The sequence below is a fragment of the Dermacentor albipictus genome, chromosome 4 (assembly GCF_038994185.2).
Source record: "Dermacentor albipictus isolate Rhodes 1998 colony chromosome 4, USDA_Dalb.pri_finalv2, whole genome shotgun sequence".
NCBI classification, from domain to species: Eukaryota; Metazoa; Arthropoda; class Arachnida; order Ixodida; family Ixodidae; genus Dermacentor; species Dermacentor albipictus.
Window position 1 is genome coordinate 155,970,135 of NC_091824.1, and position 17,244 is coordinate 155,987,378.

At 42.9% G+C, this 17,244-nt stretch overlaps 1 protein-coding gene and 3 long non-coding RNA genes across 4 annotated transcripts; 3 read left to right on the top strand and 1 right to left on the bottom strand.

Annotated features, from left to right (window-relative positions):
- Positions 1-643: 643 nt before the first annotated feature.
- On the top strand, positions 644-3,393 carry LOC135903772 (uncharacterized). Its single transcript, XR_010564926.1, has 2 exons — positions 644-1,017; positions 2,989-3,393. It is a non-coding gene; the product is annotated as an uncharacterized lncRNA (long non-coding RNA).
- Positions 3,394-5,181: 1,788 nt separating this feature from the next.
- On the bottom strand, positions 5,182-7,366 carry LOC135903820 (uncharacterized). Its single transcript, XR_010564934.2, has 2 exons — positions 7,194-7,366; positions 5,182-5,579 (listed from the first exon to the last, which is right to left on the bottom strand). It is a non-coding gene; the product is annotated as an uncharacterized lncRNA (long non-coding RNA).
- Positions 7,367-8,756: 1,390 nt separating this feature from the next.
- On the top strand, positions 8,757-10,734 carry LOC135903819 (uncharacterized). Its single transcript, XR_010564933.1, has 2 exons — positions 8,757-8,877; positions 10,368-10,734. It is a non-coding gene; the product is annotated as an uncharacterized lncRNA (long non-coding RNA).
- Positions 10,735-14,208: 3,474 nt separating this feature from the next.
- Positions 14,209-16,754, top strand: LOC135903770 (keratin-associated protein 6-2-like). Its single transcript, XM_065434152.1, has 2 exons — positions 14,209-14,325; positions 16,052-16,754. Exons 1-2 carry the CDS (start codon positions 14,314-14,316, stop codon positions 16,421-16,423), a joined length of 384 nt encoding a protein of 127 aa, XP_065290224.1. The 5' UTR covers positions 14,209-14,313; the 3' UTR covers positions 16,424-16,754.
- Positions 16,755-17,244: the final 490 nt, after the last annotated feature.

A 17,244-nucleotide genomic window follows, 5' to 3' on the forward strand; every position in this document is an offset into this window, starting at 1 on the left:
CTCGCTTCTTTACCTGCCTTGATTTGATCCGCGATAAAGAGAACATACTCTTTATTTAAGCGGTGATTAGCCTCAAGTGTTAAGGAAGGCTGGGCCAAGACTCATAGGAGTGATAGACGAAATTATCCCCCCCCCCCACCAAGAAACACTATATTAAATTGTATTTAGTCATTAGGCTTGGAACTAACCACTTCATCGCGCATATTGCACTTCCAAAACTCAGGTATGAGAACGGTCAAACCAAATACAGTAAATGGGAATCTTAAGACTAATACCAGGTGTAGATGACAAGTCCCACTTATTCCGTGAAATGTCATTCGAATTATACAAGCCATTTCTCCACAAACCTTTCATTGGGCAATGGATTCCGAGCATCGAAGTACACGAATTTATTTCACCGCTGATTATGGGAAAGAATATTTCGCTACTAGTGATATTGTTAAAATTTTTGCTTATCGGACATGCATTGAGCACTAAGTGACTTCCACTCCGCAATCGCAATTGAAACGCTGAAGTTGAGCGCTAATTGTCGATACATCAAGTCAACAAGATTCAACTAATAATTTTTCATTTATTTTCTCATCTTTCTAAACCTATTGGGATTGCGAAATTGATGTCCAGTAAGTACTAAAAAAAAGCGAGATTGCGTCTCTATTTGGGACATGTATTTCGTATACTTCGTTATCATGCATTCTTCTCGCCCACCAATATGTATATTCATGGTCACTGACGAAGTAAGAATATGTTGCTGTAACACGTGCGACAAGTCTTAAATAAAAAGAAAAGCAACACAGGGGCAAGTTCATCAAGGGCACGCTGAATAATCCGTCCATCGAGATGACGTTGCCCACGAGGAATTTGCTGAGATGGGCAAGCGATCCTAGAGTCTGGCGCACATAATTGCGTTCACGTGTTCAGCGATGAACGCATGCGGTATATTTAAGCGCGTTTAGGTCGGCTGTGCACTACTCGCACCGTTTACCGGCCCCGATCACCTCCGCTACCATGAACAGCACAGTAAGGCACACTTTGACGTTTCCTCTGCTTGGTTGGTTAGAATATTTATTCCAGAGCGTTATACTGGTTTCAACGCGCAAGTTGATCCATAACCGCACATTGTGATAAAATAATTTTATTGTGTCATCAAAGCGACGAGAAAAGTAAGCCTTTCAACGACCACCACGTGTGTCGGATGCTTTACGCAGTTCTGACATGAACGGGCTAATTAGTACTGATGCAGCAACCTAGATGGCTAACGGGTGCCGACTTCGCGATGAATTCGCGCTTATGCAAAATATGTCAAGCGTTATGAAGCCGGGAAAGAGGTATATCGCGGGAAGCATTCATTAAACTGTCGGAACTGTTAAATGAAGAACGTAGTGCTAATATCTGATGAAGTTCTTTTTTCTGTGTGAATCAGTCAGCGCGAAAACATTGAGAATCGAGAATGGAGCTACTTGACGACATTCAAGCGATGTGTTCATTATAACCAATATTTATCTTAATTTCATTATGAGGTTTTACGTGCCAAAATCACTTTCTGATTATGTGGCTCGTCGTAGTGGAGGACTCCGGAAATTTCGACCACATGGGGTTCTTTAACGTGCACCTAAATCTAAGTACACCGGTGTTTTCGCATTTCGCCCCTATGAATACTTCGCCTTCGAAAGTATCAGTGAGGGGAGATGCATGTGTTGGTAAATGATCTTCCTGACGGGGACTATATTCAGTACCCGAATTTCGCGTGCACTTGAATGATAAGGCTACGAAACCTCCTTACAAAAATGCAGATTAATGACAAATCATTCTGATGAGCCCATCTAGGGTTTCACGCTTTCTGTTTGCACCGTATCCTAATGGGCCTATGATGTGGAATTTGGAAGTGAAATGGATATCTTCATTGAACTTTTATTGCCCGTCTCATTTAGCAAATATCAATTTGCACATCTTCGAAGCATAGTTAAGTATACATCAAAGATTTTATCGTCCGCTATAAAAACCCACTTCCGTGACTAGTTCATCCTGTTAACTTAACTACGATGAACTGTAGTTGCGGAAACATCGAATCCACTTTCGCCGGGTGTGTTGCCGTACCGTAGCAAGATGGGTCCTTTAGTACTGTCCCGCCGCTTGAACTCAACGTCATTAATGTAGTCTGCCACCACATACGGCGCAAATGCCGGGATCCTCTTGAAGCTAATTTGGCGTGTAACGTTTTATTCTTCCACGATATTCAACGTAATTCGTGAAATTCGAGCAGGATTCTGCGCTGCATGTCATAGACATTATTTGGTTTAAACAAATATATGCAAACCTACTTTGCTAACAAAATTTAATAGGTATTGAATACATGTTTGTTTGTTCATCTAATTATTATATACTGCGAACTAAACTTGTGCAAGCAGGAAGGGCAATAAAAAATATATGCGTTTTAATGCCAGCGTGGCAACGTGAATGAACGATAAATTAATAATGGCCAGCAGCTCTTCATGCAGATCGCCATGACGTTCCGTTGCGTTATTCAAATCAGGTACTGCACGCGCAAAGAAGGAAAACTTGTAAAATTTGCAAAACAAACTTTTACAGCTACCCTCATCATATGGGTACGTATTATGCACTAGGCGTAGCCGTGGAATCCATTGAGACGCTTGTGAGAGATGGTATCTCTATGAGCCTGCTTTTCACTTCACGTTGGATTCCGTTTCGCGGCAGTTGTTTCGAGCTTTAATGCCAGCTTTTACTCTAAGGGATATTTCTGAGATGAGCCTGTTTAGTAAAGCATCTAGACGTTAACGTTCGTTCGTCAACGCAAATAAATGGAGGCTCATAAAGCGGAACATTTCAGACTCGATAAAGCTCCTGCCATAGAGTTACAGATTTGTGTATTTGCTAGTCGTGGAATATGAGCAAGAAAATGTTTGCTAATACCCACTCTTTCGTACGTGGCACTTCTTCACTGCTGTCCATGGTTGTCTTGTTTCTGCACAGCTGACACTCCTAATCTTCGCCGTGATGATCGGTCTCGCCTTGGCTGGGGGACACTACGGTGGCAACGGAGGCTACAATGCCGGCCACTCTGGCTACGGAGGAGGTTACGGCAAGGGTCAAAGCGGACAGTATGGTAGCGGCTACGGAAGCGGCCATGGCGGATATGGCGGAGGTTATGCCATGCCGCAAGGCGGACACTACGGCGGCGGCTACGGCAAGGGTCATGGTGGATACCAGCCCAGCTACGGATACGGCGGTCAGGGTAGTGGAAAGAACTACGGCGGTGGTGGCTACGGCGGCGGTCATCACGGAGGATATGGTCATGGTCACTACTGAGAATTCGCCGTACAATTCATAACCCAAATGCTACCTACAAATCCTGAATAAAGTTGGTTTTCACTGGAAGGTCAAAACTACATTTCATGGTATAACTGGATGGTGAGTCTTCATGATTGTCATTTTGCTTGTTATAATGAAGTCCAGTGCTTTCAACGTGGTTGTTGAGTGATGGTAGCTGAAAGACGCGATCAAGTGAAGAAAGGAAGCCTGTAGTCTCGATGAATGCATTTGATACAGTTGGATATATAGGCCAACCATATATACTAGCGATTGGCTGTTAATAGAAAAACCGCTTTAACCCCAAAAAAGGAAAGAAATCGTCACACGTACACATTGTGTCTGGCTGTCTAAAGACTACAGTTCAAGAAACGTGGATCTCAGTCTTCGTAAACGCCACTTCCAGGAGCAAAGACTGAAGGTCTCTCGGCAATATGGTGCATTGCCTGAGTACTAAATATGACTTTCCTTCATTGCGCAGAATGAACGAAATGTTGGTGTCGGCGTTCACAATTACTGCATTCGCATGAACAAGTTAGCTTGAGGCTACAACTACCATGCTGAAAAACTTCATAGATCACTGGGTTTTCTTCTGAGCATCAGCTATCACTTGTTAAACTGCATTCGAGAGAGGTAAAAGAACGGAGGCCAAGCAGCAGGAACAGAATTTAATTACTGCCTATCTCTGCTACGCAGAGGTTTCGTTTGCGTTCAAATTTCCATGCTCTAGGATGTAAACGAAACGTTAACCTTCTGCTTATCCCTCTTGTTTTACTACAGATTTGCAAAACCAATATGCAGGAGCCTTCAGGTATATAAGCCAAAAGATACGTCAGTGGGGAACATGTAATGCACTAGCTCTTGAAATTTAATAAACCAAGTCCCGCAAGAAGTGCGTTTAAATTTTATCAAAGTAGATAAATAATATAATTCATAGAATAATTTAGATAACGTGTTTTTTTTTTCGTCTAACAATAGCTTACTGTTTATTCTGCTAACACTTCAAAGCACGCGGAGCTTTGTTTCTGTTTATTATTATAGTTTCCACCTTTCTCAAACAGTACCCGAATGAAGCGGACATGAAATCGGGATTATTTCTGTTCCGCAGAGCTATGCACAAGTCACAGGAAGCATCATGACGTTCTGATAATTTCGTAAATAATTGAGCGAACGGCCGCACTTTTTTCTTAGAAATCCTTCATATGGGCGCCTCGATAATGTCTTTTTCCATCGACACGTACCATTTCGTTCATTACCATTCTCATGTGAACTGCAGTAGACAAGCTTTCCTAGATTACATTTTTTTTTGCTGCCAGGACAGCGAGATAAGTGTAGAAGCAGAAAGTCCGGCCTTGAAATATCTCGCCATGCGAGAATGACAAGAATGCAAACACTCGTTCGATTACGACCTCTTCACCACGACAATAGCAAGCAACACTGTTTGGTACTGTCGTTGGTACAGTCTTTGGTACCGACAACTGCTCGACGTCGAAGAGGACAGTAGCACGAAGAATAACAACGACGATACGATGGCACGATAGCTCATATGCTATAGAGTCGGAATCGCCGAATACTGACTGGAGACAAAGTTTTCTGGCGAATTCTTTTGTATAAACGAACTGGATGATGTTACGTGCCATGACAACAGTTGAGGCAGATCTCATGAAACCAGCATAAAATAACATTAGTAGCTATCGCTGTAAAAATATGACTGGAGTGCGAGAGTCAGAAAGAAAGGTTATTGTCATTTGGAGAGGTTGGCAATGCGACAGATTTGGCATGGTTTAATTTCAGGCGAGTAGATGAGCGATGAACTAATGGAAGTGAGGCGGGAAAAAACGGGCACAGGCACACAGATTTGACTAAGCCATCGCCTGTACAGCATACTTTAATGCGCATTGTGTATGTCGGGACAGGTCGTTGTAAACATGTCGACGGCAATTCCTTACGCATGTGCATGACGCCAGCCCCCGGCGACTTCAGAAACGAAGATATCCTCCGTGGTGCCTTGGCACATATCTTGGGCTCCCATATTGCCTGTCGCGGCCGTAGCCCACTTGCTCGAGCCCATATCCCTCGCGGCATCCAACACGGACATTGTCGTATACCCCGCGCGGTCCACTGAGAGTTTTCTTGAGTCCGTGCCCCTTTTCGTCACCATACACATCAAAGCCATCAGTGTGTTCGTCGTCGCCTTTATGGCTTTTATCAGCCAAGGCCAGGGCTACTGCCAACGCCAAGAACAGGAGGGTAACCTGTTCCAAGATGTGAGAAAAATGAACACGTGCATGAGCGAGTGCTGCCTCAGAAATAAAGTAGTTCTTGGGCTCTCAGGATTTCACAAGCTGCGAATTTCAGTTTGGATTCTGTACACATTTTATAAAAGAACTTCATTGCCTACTCTTCTTATATTAAGGCAACCAACCTTTCTTGCCCGATGGGCACAAAGCAAGGCATGCAGGCAGCTTTTGAGAAAAAAATAAAATAAAATTTGTACAAATAGAATTTCATTGCTAAACCCCTGCCACATGCCAAACAACTAATTTAGAATCATCGCGCCCCCAGCCACCATATCACAAATAAGCTGCTTGAATAATGGTGAGATGTCACTGTTAAGAATTAGAATGCAACAGCTATTGCAGAGGTTCACTTGCATCGCTACAACAATCTTTAGAGGAAAAGCTACCTCTTACGGAGACAAATGAAACCGCACAGAAGACTCGCCTTACGTTTTCTTAACAAAATGGTCCAGAACTGGATTCACACAGTATCAGTATTGCTAACAGCATACACACTCGGTGTGTATGCTGTTAGCAATACTGTTACTCCACCAGTGTATCCGCAATGTAAATGTCTTCCAGGTTTGGTCCGGCACACAATTTTAAAGTTATAACGACAGTTTTTTGTAGATAAATCTTTTGAAATGATTGTGTCCCTGTACTAGCCCCTCCACGCGCATGATTACAACAGACTCCTCGATTTGGTTACTTTAGTTGGTAACTACAGTTGCGATGCAAGGATGGTTGAAAACTAGAGACCATGAATGTGCCGTGTCAGCGGATTAGGAGGATGCTCGAAGCACTAAATTGTGTATTGGCGAAAACTCTAAACCGATGCAATTTACCTGAAATATTAATAAAAAAATAAAAGGCAATGAAAACATTTCTCTAATGCAGTTTTCTGGTTGTTTTCCATCCAGTGGTCCGCTTCTTTTTTTTTTTTTTTTGCTGTCAAGACGTTTTTTTTTTAGTTTTTCGATTGTGAGGCTAGAACATAGTTTGAAAACATTAGTTTGAAAAATACATAGCGGTCTGCCTGTTACATATTTGGTGAATTTTTCGCAACTGTTTAATTATTTTAGAGGCTTAGACAAGTGTCAAACCGCATAACTGATGTATTATTTTCCATATCCTAACCCGCGTACTATAAGTGGCACTACCCGTTTCCTTGTACCACATATCTGGGATTAATCGAGAAAAATTAAGGACAATAGAAAATAAACCATAAATGCCGGCAGTGTAGATGCTTACCTTGAAGTTACAAATAGTATCTTGGAATGAATAAATGTTTTAAGCAAGCATTCGAAATTGCGTTACCAGCCTACTTATCAAGGTAGAGCTGCCTTTCAGGCATTCCTTATATACTCCTTAGCCAATGTACTCATCTCGACACAGATGAGGTGGTTGAACTGGAAAGGCGAAAATTTTTCTGCTGTCCTTCAATGAATGACAATGGGCGTACGCATATAAGATGTCAGTGAGGCAAAAAGTTACGGACAAAACAGGCAGCACGACACAAAAGTATGGAGCTTCTGAGAAGTCCTATGAGGAAATTCATAGTGGTGAAAGAGGAGAACGTTTATCGCTTACAGTAATCTTCATGGTAATCTTTTCGTTCTCCGTGAGCTGGTCTGAAGATGGCGTTGGTCTGACCGTGCTGTGACCAAACAGCACCTCCCGTTGGTTTATGTATAGTGTTTAGTTGCGCGTCAACAGCACGTAGGTCGCGTATAACTTTCTGCGCAGACGCCTGCGCTGCATTTTTGAACGCGGCATAGATTCCTGGTGGCAATCGGTCTTTGTTGACATGCCAACATTTGTTCCTTGTCTGACAACTTTGCCACGCAGCAGGTAACGTAACTTGAGAAGTGCGTCAGCGACGTACGCCGCTAAACTACTTTTAGCACTTTATTTGTTGTTACCGGGCCTCGGCATACATTTGTTGAGTCTTTTGTTGTGTAATTTAGGGTACTGTACCATCAGCACGGTCCATGCATCTACAAAAGTTAATTTGACAGAACCACACACCATCGCGATACGTAATTAGGTACGTCATCTAAGCTTAATGATCTCTTTAAACACTATAACAGATCTCTTTAAAGACCATGCAGTTATTAGTTATAGTCACCACTTTTGTAACAGCCAATATGCAGTGGCAAATTCTTCTCTAGTCTTTCGTAATAGTTTTTGACAATTTTGCCGCAATTATCGATTATGATTACTTAACAAGTGACGCTTTGTGCGCGTATATGTACAAAAATACGAAATACAACAATAAATATCTGTCAAATTTAGGACATAATGCTGTCAATCGACAGTGTATAAGGTACGATGAGCTGCATTCTGCAGTTCGAGTTGGCAGTGTCATGGTTGAAATGCTAGAAATTCAGGTTTGTCTATCGCACGTAATGTAGTCGAATGGCCAATGTCTTTTGTTTTCTCCCAATATATACAATACATATACAGACGGAATATACTGTCAACGGCCCAAGGTTGTATCGGCTAGAGCGTTCACGTAAAAATAAAAAAAAGCTTCAAGAGCAACCATATTAGACACTGATCTGAAAAGTATTGCTAAATATCATAACACAATCAAAAATAAAAACGCATTCTTGTAAACTTTTTAAGGTCTAAGTACAATAACAAAAACAGCAAAAAAAGAAGGTTGGCAATGTTTGCGTTGCTTTTCTCAGGCCTTGTCAAACAGCTCCCAAAACAGGAATTGCTATTTACGTTTGAACTTCACTTTAGAACAAGGAAATGCTTATTCATGCACATACAAAAGTATTAGGGTCCTCACATAAATACATTCCCGTGTATAAATGATATTATGAAAGACCTGTGCCGACCAACAAGGCAATTTTTTTTCCTAACTACCTCGTCCTTTTTTTCTTGTTTATTTTTCGCCTTTCCCTACGTAGCTATGCAGCCACTGCTGTGTTTTAGAAAAAAATAGCAGTCGCAGAAGTGTAGCCAGGTACAGAGAAATGAATGTCTACACGACAGCTCACATAACCAAGAACTAGCAGTTGCACAAAATCTGACTGACTGGACAGCAACCACTCATCGTGATTTACCGCGACATGGAAAGCATCGACCTGGAATTTGCATGTGGTTGCAGACATAAAGCGTAAATATGAACGTAGGTTTATGGGCTTGCTTGTGGGCAGCCCGACACCGTATATATAGTCTAGTTGTGCTGTGTTACCGCCACACTCTCCGTGAAACAGGTTTCGTGTGCTCTTGACTTCCTGTGAAAAGAATGAAGTGCGTGGTAAGTGAGACGACTGCATGAGTTGGGTTTGTATGGGAGGTTAGGTTTTATTGAAAATAATTGTATGGTCATCCTTTTACAGGCAATTAAATTGCTACTGCTCACAGTGCGTTTGTGCTGCAACAATGACCCCTTTAATTATCCGATAGGCCGCATCTAGAGATCCCAGTCATTTCTCATTTCTAGTATTTTTGCATTATATTCGAGGAAGCCCTGATAGGCCGTTTCACGCTTAAAGGCAAATGTGTCTCTTCCTGGGAATGTGCGGGACTCTTTTTCACATCCATTGCAATTATCTGTCTATTGCACCGGCCGCTGAATTCCAAATCAAAGCTTCTAAGCTCAGCTCAAGACAAAGTGACACTCAAGCGCAGAATGGTCACTACAGAAAAGATTGCCAATTTTCGTAAATCGCGATTTATGTTCACGGCACCGAAACGTAAGAGGCGCAAAGTCGTCCACTTCGATTGGTAGCCACCATCTCCAGCTTTTTATAATTTTTATTATATTTTATAATGTCATGTAAGATTAATTTCTCTAAATGGTATAGCTGCATTACAAAAAGGAACTGCTATTAGAAACAGGGATAGAAAAGACGGATGCCTAGGTCGTGTACCATTCACCGTGTCACGAGTGAAAATGCGAGTGTCATACGTATACGATGGATCACACAACGGCATTCGCCCACTGCCTCTCTGTCTGCCGCCCTCTTCATAATGTTTTTGCACCCAATGGTAACCTCATTTATTTCTTTATATTGATTCTTACATGAACAAGTTGCCAGAGTCCTAAAGTAGATAAGGGAGCTCTGATTAAGTAGGCCGATGGTTACAGGGGCTTTAAGTTACGAGGAAGAAATCTTCAAATGAGCAAAATGCGTTTGGTAATATTTTGCGAACCCTTCCAAGTTATGAACGCCAGCTAGGCAATATACATAAAGATAACTACATAATCGTTATGTTGCCGACACTGACACACGTGATCGAAATTTCGCGGGCGGATGGCAACATTGAAAGCACACCTAATTGCGCGACCTTTACAGTGAAGCAGGCAATGACAGATAGAACTCGCAGTCGATATTGGAACAAGAAATGGCAGGCATAACATTGGAACAGGAAGGCGGCAGTGTGGAAGGCAGATCTAATGCATGCAGTTGATATTCTGATAGTAAACAGAAATTATAAACGTTGTGCATATGATATAATGGATATAAGTGTTGGTGTACTAGATATAAAGAGGAGCTGAAATGAAAGAGGAACGCTGCCATGGCCGGAAGAGGATTAGATTGAAGGATAATTATGATTAGGAAATTCATAGGCAAAGGATAGGCTTGGTCGGCAGAGGTTAGTGCAGCTGGAGATAACTACGAAATGCCTTCACTGTGTGCCAAACTTACAGTAGGTGACCGCGCCGCTGTCTTCTGCGCACTGATCAGATAGACATTGCAACAGGGTTCATAGGCTGCAGTGTTCATTCACCTTTTCGTGCAGGTGGCTGTGATCGTGATCGCTCTAATTCTCGGCTTGGCGTTTGGCCATGGCCATCATGACGGCGGAAAGAAAGGAAGCCACGTGGTGCAGGTTCACCGCCCTGTTTACAAGCCGGGTTGCTTTCACGAATACGGCTATGGTGGGCACCAAGACGGCTACGGCAATGGCGGTTATGGACATGGAAATGGCGGATATGGACTTGGCAAGCATGGTGGCCACCAGTACGTGCCATACAGATACTAGGCAGGCACGAAGGGATATCTCCTGTACTCCTCCGCTCAACATGTGCATTATAGAGTCAAACGACCATGACAAATAAAATTCTACTTGAAAGCAGCCACGTCCCGTACACGTGTTTGCAGTTGTATAGCTTGTACGCGTGTTTGGTTTCGCTCAGCATTCTGCGGCGAGATAGTTTGCGGTTAATCGCATTGTGAAGCAAAAAAGAGTGCAGGTGAGAAATGTACAGAGTAAGTATTATCATGCGTTAACTCGGCGAGCCTATATCTCTCGCACAGTCGTTACGTTGAGCTGCCTTATCAATGGCGATCCGAGCAACAATCAGGATCTAAACGAATAAACTGATTACATTTACGTCAGCGTTCGCAACCTGTGAGTTGTAGGTGCGTAGGATGTTGGATCGAACCTCAATAACAAGCAAGGTTTGGTATACACACTCGGTGTAACGGACGTTACATAGAGACTCAGAGATTTATTATGAAATAAAGCTGAGAGATCGCTCTGGACTATGTTCTAGTCTGGTACTAAGCGCTGAGGTAGAGGGGAAGGGGAAGAAACGAAGCGGGAGAAATCGAACCTGATCATGAAGATAAAAGAATAAGCATGAATAAAAAATGTAATAAAAAAGAAACATATTAAAGTCGTTTGGAAAGTTCGCTATCTATAAAAAGAATCACAATGGCCTCTATGGCCTGGCCCGTGGAGTATTTTGGTCGTGGACCTAACAGAAAATTGCCGATGCGTTCTTAATATCCGTCCATTAGTTGTCTTTCTGGCAAGTAAGGCGGGTCCATGCAAGACACGTGGTCCATAGTCTCCGACACACCACAGTTTTCACAGTAAGGGCTGTCCGCATGACGAATGACGTGGCGATATTGCTATGTAAAGGCCACAACAAATGTCAGTTTGTGTATACAAATGGCTTGCGTGGCTCCTTTATATGCTGCACGACATCCTGATTAGAAGCTCTGGAGCAAGTGAATGTAGGCAGCGATGGTGGAGTTCTGGCTGAAACCGTTAACTCGCCTTAGCAACGCACATTATATCCAATAGCATAGCGTTGACATCTGCCCTTGTAAATGAGACTGAAATGCAATGTGAACTGCGGATAGCTAACTTTGCCTATCTGTCAGCAAGCTCTTTTTATTTACATTACAGTGTCCAGCAACCCACTGAAATATCATGCGATGCCCATTTCGCAAGGCGGACTTGTAAGATCTGCCACTGTATGAGCAAGTAGGCTATAAGGTCCTCGTCTAAGCACATAGTCGATAGCCTGTAGTGCTGGTTTAGGATCCCAAAAGACAGTCCATCTTTGAGGTGGTTGATAAGGGACGTAAAGAACTGCTTCACGAATAGCAGCAATACCTACAGTGGTCGATGTTAGAGGATGCCTAATAGCGTTGTATTCGTTACTGGCAGGCAGCTTCTTGATGCTGTGAAGCAGTACTTTTGTCTAGGACAGGCGGTCGTGAGGAGTGTACCCTTACATAGCCGGGTGAAGCAATTGCCGGCCTTGCTCGCCAGGCTAAAGCCACCTGTTGTTACAGCCCCTCACCCCAACCCCCATCTCCCATAGTTTGAGGAGGCCAAATGATCACGAGAAGGAAACATCTATGTGAACAACAATGGGATGGAGCCCGATGACAGGCGCTCCCAAGTAATCACAGAGAGTTTACTAATCTGCTTCAAATGACGATTACGTAATACGTATTACCTGTCTTTACAATGGTATACAATCAGTACATTCCACCAGTACTAATTTATCTCAAATTTTAAACAAACTTGAAAAGGTTCTAAATACCAAAGAACGAGCGCTGGAACGAAACAGCATAGTCGTAACGGAGAAAGGAAAACAGCGGCTTGAATAAAAGTGCAAGGGAGTGCAGCTGATAAGGCTGCTGTGAGTTTTTAATACCTAATATTTGGAAAATACTGGCGTCTTTGGGCGGCACCGGCTACGCTTTTTCAGCGAGAACAATTATATTCGAAAATGAAATAAGAACCCTGCACTGAATAAAAATAAGAGAACAAGAGCAAAACGATAACAAGAGCGATACGAGAAAAAACTGGAGTTACGGGTCATGTAATGTGTACAGCAGACAACCGGTCGTCCATTAGATTAACAGAAGGGCATGCCAAAGGATGGAAAGCGTTTTCGAGGACGACGGAAAATACGTTGTCGTGTGATGTGATTAGGAAGTTTGCAGGCATAGGGCGAGTTTGACTATCCAGCGCAGGGGTAATTGGTGATTGGTGGAAAAGACCTTCATACTGCAGGCGACAGTAAAGAGAACAGTGACGAAAATGATGATGATTATGACGATGATGATGATGAAAAATTTAGTGAAGTCATTCCTATTCACTGCTAGGCCTTTGAGTAAGCTCGCCTTCCGTGCAGTGCTGACGCCCACTTGCAAACTATTAAATCTTAGGCTTTTAGAGCCGTTGTAGCATATTTTCAGATTATTCACGTTACACCAGCGTCACCGCGTTAAAGAATAAAGCTGACTTGGACAACTTAGCACTTCGCCGTAAAATTTCTCGCCTAACACTTTTCCATAAGCTTTATCACCATCCATCACTTCACGATGATTTCTTTCAGTCACCAACAGTTATTTTTCCACGCCGTGACCATCCATACAAAGTCAAACGCATTAACTGCCAATCATCCCATTATGCATCTTCGTTCTTACCACGCACAATAACTGAATGGAACGCCTTACCATCAGTCATTGCCACGGAACCAGACTTGACTAAGTTTCAACATTTAATTCGCTCACGACTTGCCGACTAATCGTATTATTAATCTTTTTTGGGACTTTTACAGTGTTTTTCGATATTTGTTGGTGTTTTTTAGTGCAGTTGCCTTATGTTCTCCTAATATGTACTAATGTTTTCTCTGTAATAATTGTGACCTAATTATCTTGTATGTTAACTATGTTTTACTGTATTATTACTTCTGTTAACCTCTCTTGTTTTTAGTATGTACAAACTACAACCAGTGCTTGTGATTGACCCCCCCCCCCATGTAATACCCTCGTAATGAGGGCCTTTGGGGGTATTTTGAATAAATAAATAAATAAATAAATATAGTTCACACTACCAATATATCTTCGTATTTCGTGGCATACTTGGAATGCTGAGAACTAACAGTGGCACAGTGGCTACAGCGTTCTACTATTAAGCGAGAAGTCGTGCATCGATCGCCTAGAATTTCTATGGAGGCAGAAAGCAAGAACGCTCGTAAGAGCGTTGAGTAAACTCGGAAAAAAGTAAAAAGATTTGCAGGTGTTATAACTCACTAAGAGCTACGCACAGGCCAAGAGGCGTTGCTCGTATGTTTACATACCCTGCATGAAAATTCTCGCCGCGAACCGAACGCCACATAAACACAGTAAAGGTCAGCTGACATAAGTCATTTTACAACTTACCTGCTTCAACAAACACCGCAAACTGTCCAGCGATGAGTTAGTGCGAGGTTCAAAGTACGCTAGGAACGCAACGTCGAATGTTCGTGAAGGAACGTGCTCGCCGCAGACGCCATAAACATGGAGGAAACAACGAAATTTGCTTTGTTCCATATTTATTTCTGCCAGCCAGATATTCCTGATAGGTATATAAGCAGTACATAAGAATATTGCCTTCAAGGCTCCACCTCCAGAACTGCGTGAACTCTGGGCCTCCGTCTATTCCTTTGCCCAACATGAAAAAATCTGTAAGTTTTAAAGCTGGTGAGATGCGTCGCACGTAGCCGCGTTTGCACATTGGTTTCGCACTCATGCTATTAATTACAGTTATGAATAGGAATGCGATATATTGATTTCCCAGTACGTTGCTTAATTGCAGGAATCTTAGGGAGCTGCTTTGATGAGCAGAAGAGAGAGGGAAAGCAAAGAGAGGAAAGGCAGGGAGGTCAACCAGACGAGCGTCCGGTTTGTTACCCTACACTGGGTGTAAAGGAAACGTGGAATAGAAAGAGGAAAATAGCAATATTACTTGATAGCAGTAGTGGTAATCAGGCAATGAGAAGTACAAAAATGTTTATGAAATCCTGGTCTTTTTGGCAGTCGTACAGCAAGCAGTATGTAAAATATCTTAAAGCCCAATTAATTCTGAGAACCACTCTCAGCTTGGTAGCAAAATTTTGGTATGCCTTTTATGTGGTCTTCTAGCAGGTTTGTTGCTTAAGCTTCCCAAACTGCCGGAATTTGTTTCCGAGGTCGGGGCCGAGAAAACCTTATGCAACTGCTAAAAAGAACGTTCCGACCTTGTCGTGTGCAAACCTACAATGGGGCAACAAACTGTAACTGTACAACGTCACCTAACATACATAGCCATTGAGAAGCGTACGTTACTCATGCTCTGGCATTGAACATGAGAGAATGAGATGTGCTCTGGCACCTTCAATCTGAAGCTGTACTTCACTGGAAAGTTGAGCATTTGGCCGTTCGGCGTGAAATGTAGTGACGACCTTCACTCAGATCCTCGTGTTCCCTTAATCGGAAGCTAGGGAATAAAACATGTTCTGAAGAACAATATAACGCGAACAGGCTCGATATAAACTTTAGCCGTTTTCACATGCCAACGCGCTTCCATAGGTGGCTCCAATCTCGAAGCAACAAGATGTGGCAGAGCGTGACATTGATCAGCTAGCTCTTACGCGATATTGGGATAACATTTCCTTAGTGGACTATCCGAAATGTAAGAGCGAAGAGAGTTTATTACCTTATGTCCACCATAATTATTAACTGTGATAGCGTTGCAAGTATATTCTTAAAATGATCTAAACGTTCTTGTTCTCATTTAGATGGTTAGCGCTATATTCCAAGCAAATTCCTGTGAAGAAACTTTATTAAAGTTACTTACGCAGCGTGGTTCTCGCCGGTGAATACAAGGCCAGAGCGGTTGTTTTGGGTCTACTGTAGAAAAAACAGCGTCAGTAGGTAAGTGCAACGCAGACCCACCTTGCTAAATATTAGCTGCGCAATTAGGTCGAGAACAATTTCACGGCGCTTCAATAAGTTGTTATTGCCGCCTGCTAGATCCCTGACACGATGTTACTACGATATCGAACCCACATCAAGCTTAAACCTTGCATGCAGCGAGACCCCTCACCTGATGAGCGTTTATGGTTCCCCCTGCGCCCTGTTACATCGTCTATTTCCATGAATGGGATTTCGATTGCTCTGTATTCAATGAACTCTACAGCACACATCTTGACCGTAATATTCGATGGTACTTAATGACGCCTTCACCCGGCAGCCCGCAGCAGTTCTCAAATTCTTTAGGTCATGTTAGCCTGGTCGCTCTCGTAGGCTATATCTGAACGGGGCCATTGTGATTGCTTCTTGAATTTACATCTACAGCCTTCTCCTCCGTATACAAATGTAAGAAGTAATGAGCATCAAGTGTGTTGAAATGTGAAATGTCGTTTGTCGCAGGCCCTGGTACTCGTGGTTGCGTTCACCCTGACTGCCGGAGCAATCTGTGCTCCCATGGGTTCCCCATACGGTGGAAGCTACGGCAGCAGTTATGGCGGCGGATACGGCAGTGGACAGTACGGTGGCTATAGTGGCTACGGTGGTGGCTACGGTGGCGGCTACGGTGGCGGCTACGGTAGCGGCTACGGCAGCGGCTACGGCAGCGGCTACGGTGGGGGTCACGACAGCGGCTCCGGACATCAATGCGAGCAGAGTTCACATCTTAGCATGGGGCACAGCTCGTATGAAACACCTGGCTATGGAAGCTATGGCGGCTCCTCGCAAGGAAGTCACTATGCGCCATCGTACGGCGGTGGCTACAGCTCGTACTAACAGTAACGGTGCACTGGCGAATAGCGCTGCTAGCCCATTAAAATAAATCCTGGATCAATTTTGTTCTCCTTATGCTTGGATAACCTTATAATTCGCTGATTGACCCTAAAGAACACGATTTTAGGCATGATTTATCTCGTGTCACGCAATTAACTGAATTTGTTCACGATGTAAGCGAAGTGTTGGATCGAGGGGGTGGTGTCGATTCTGTGTTTATCAACTTCAAAAAAGCCTTTAATGTTGTGGATCATGATTATTAGTTTGCAAACTGTATTGTTTTAACATTAATCCTTGAATGAACGCTTTAATAAAGGAGTAGCTTACACTGCGATCACAATACGAAGTGGTGAATAGAGCGACATTGGATGCTATTGATGTAAGCTCCGGCGTACCTCAAGGGTTGGTACTAGGTCCTTTGTTATTTTTAATATTTATAAATGATGTGTCTACAAATGTTCTGCCATCAGTGAGATTATTCGTTGACGATTCTATTGTGTACCGCGAAATAACCTATTCAGAGTATGCTAAAAATTTGTCGAATAATCTGGATAGAATATATACATCGTGTAAGAAATCGAATATGCAACTAAACACACAAAAAACGGTCCACATGCATTTCACAATAAAATAAAACGGTACAGAGGACAACCTACAACATCAACGAACCTTACTTGGGCAGTGTTTAGCATTCAAGTATTTAGGAATATATCTTACATGGTCCATGTCTTGGCACTATCACGTTGACCACATCACGGGAAAAGCATGCAAAATGTTGGGTTTCTTGCGAAGGAACACCAAGCTCTTTCGGAACCAAGCTCGTC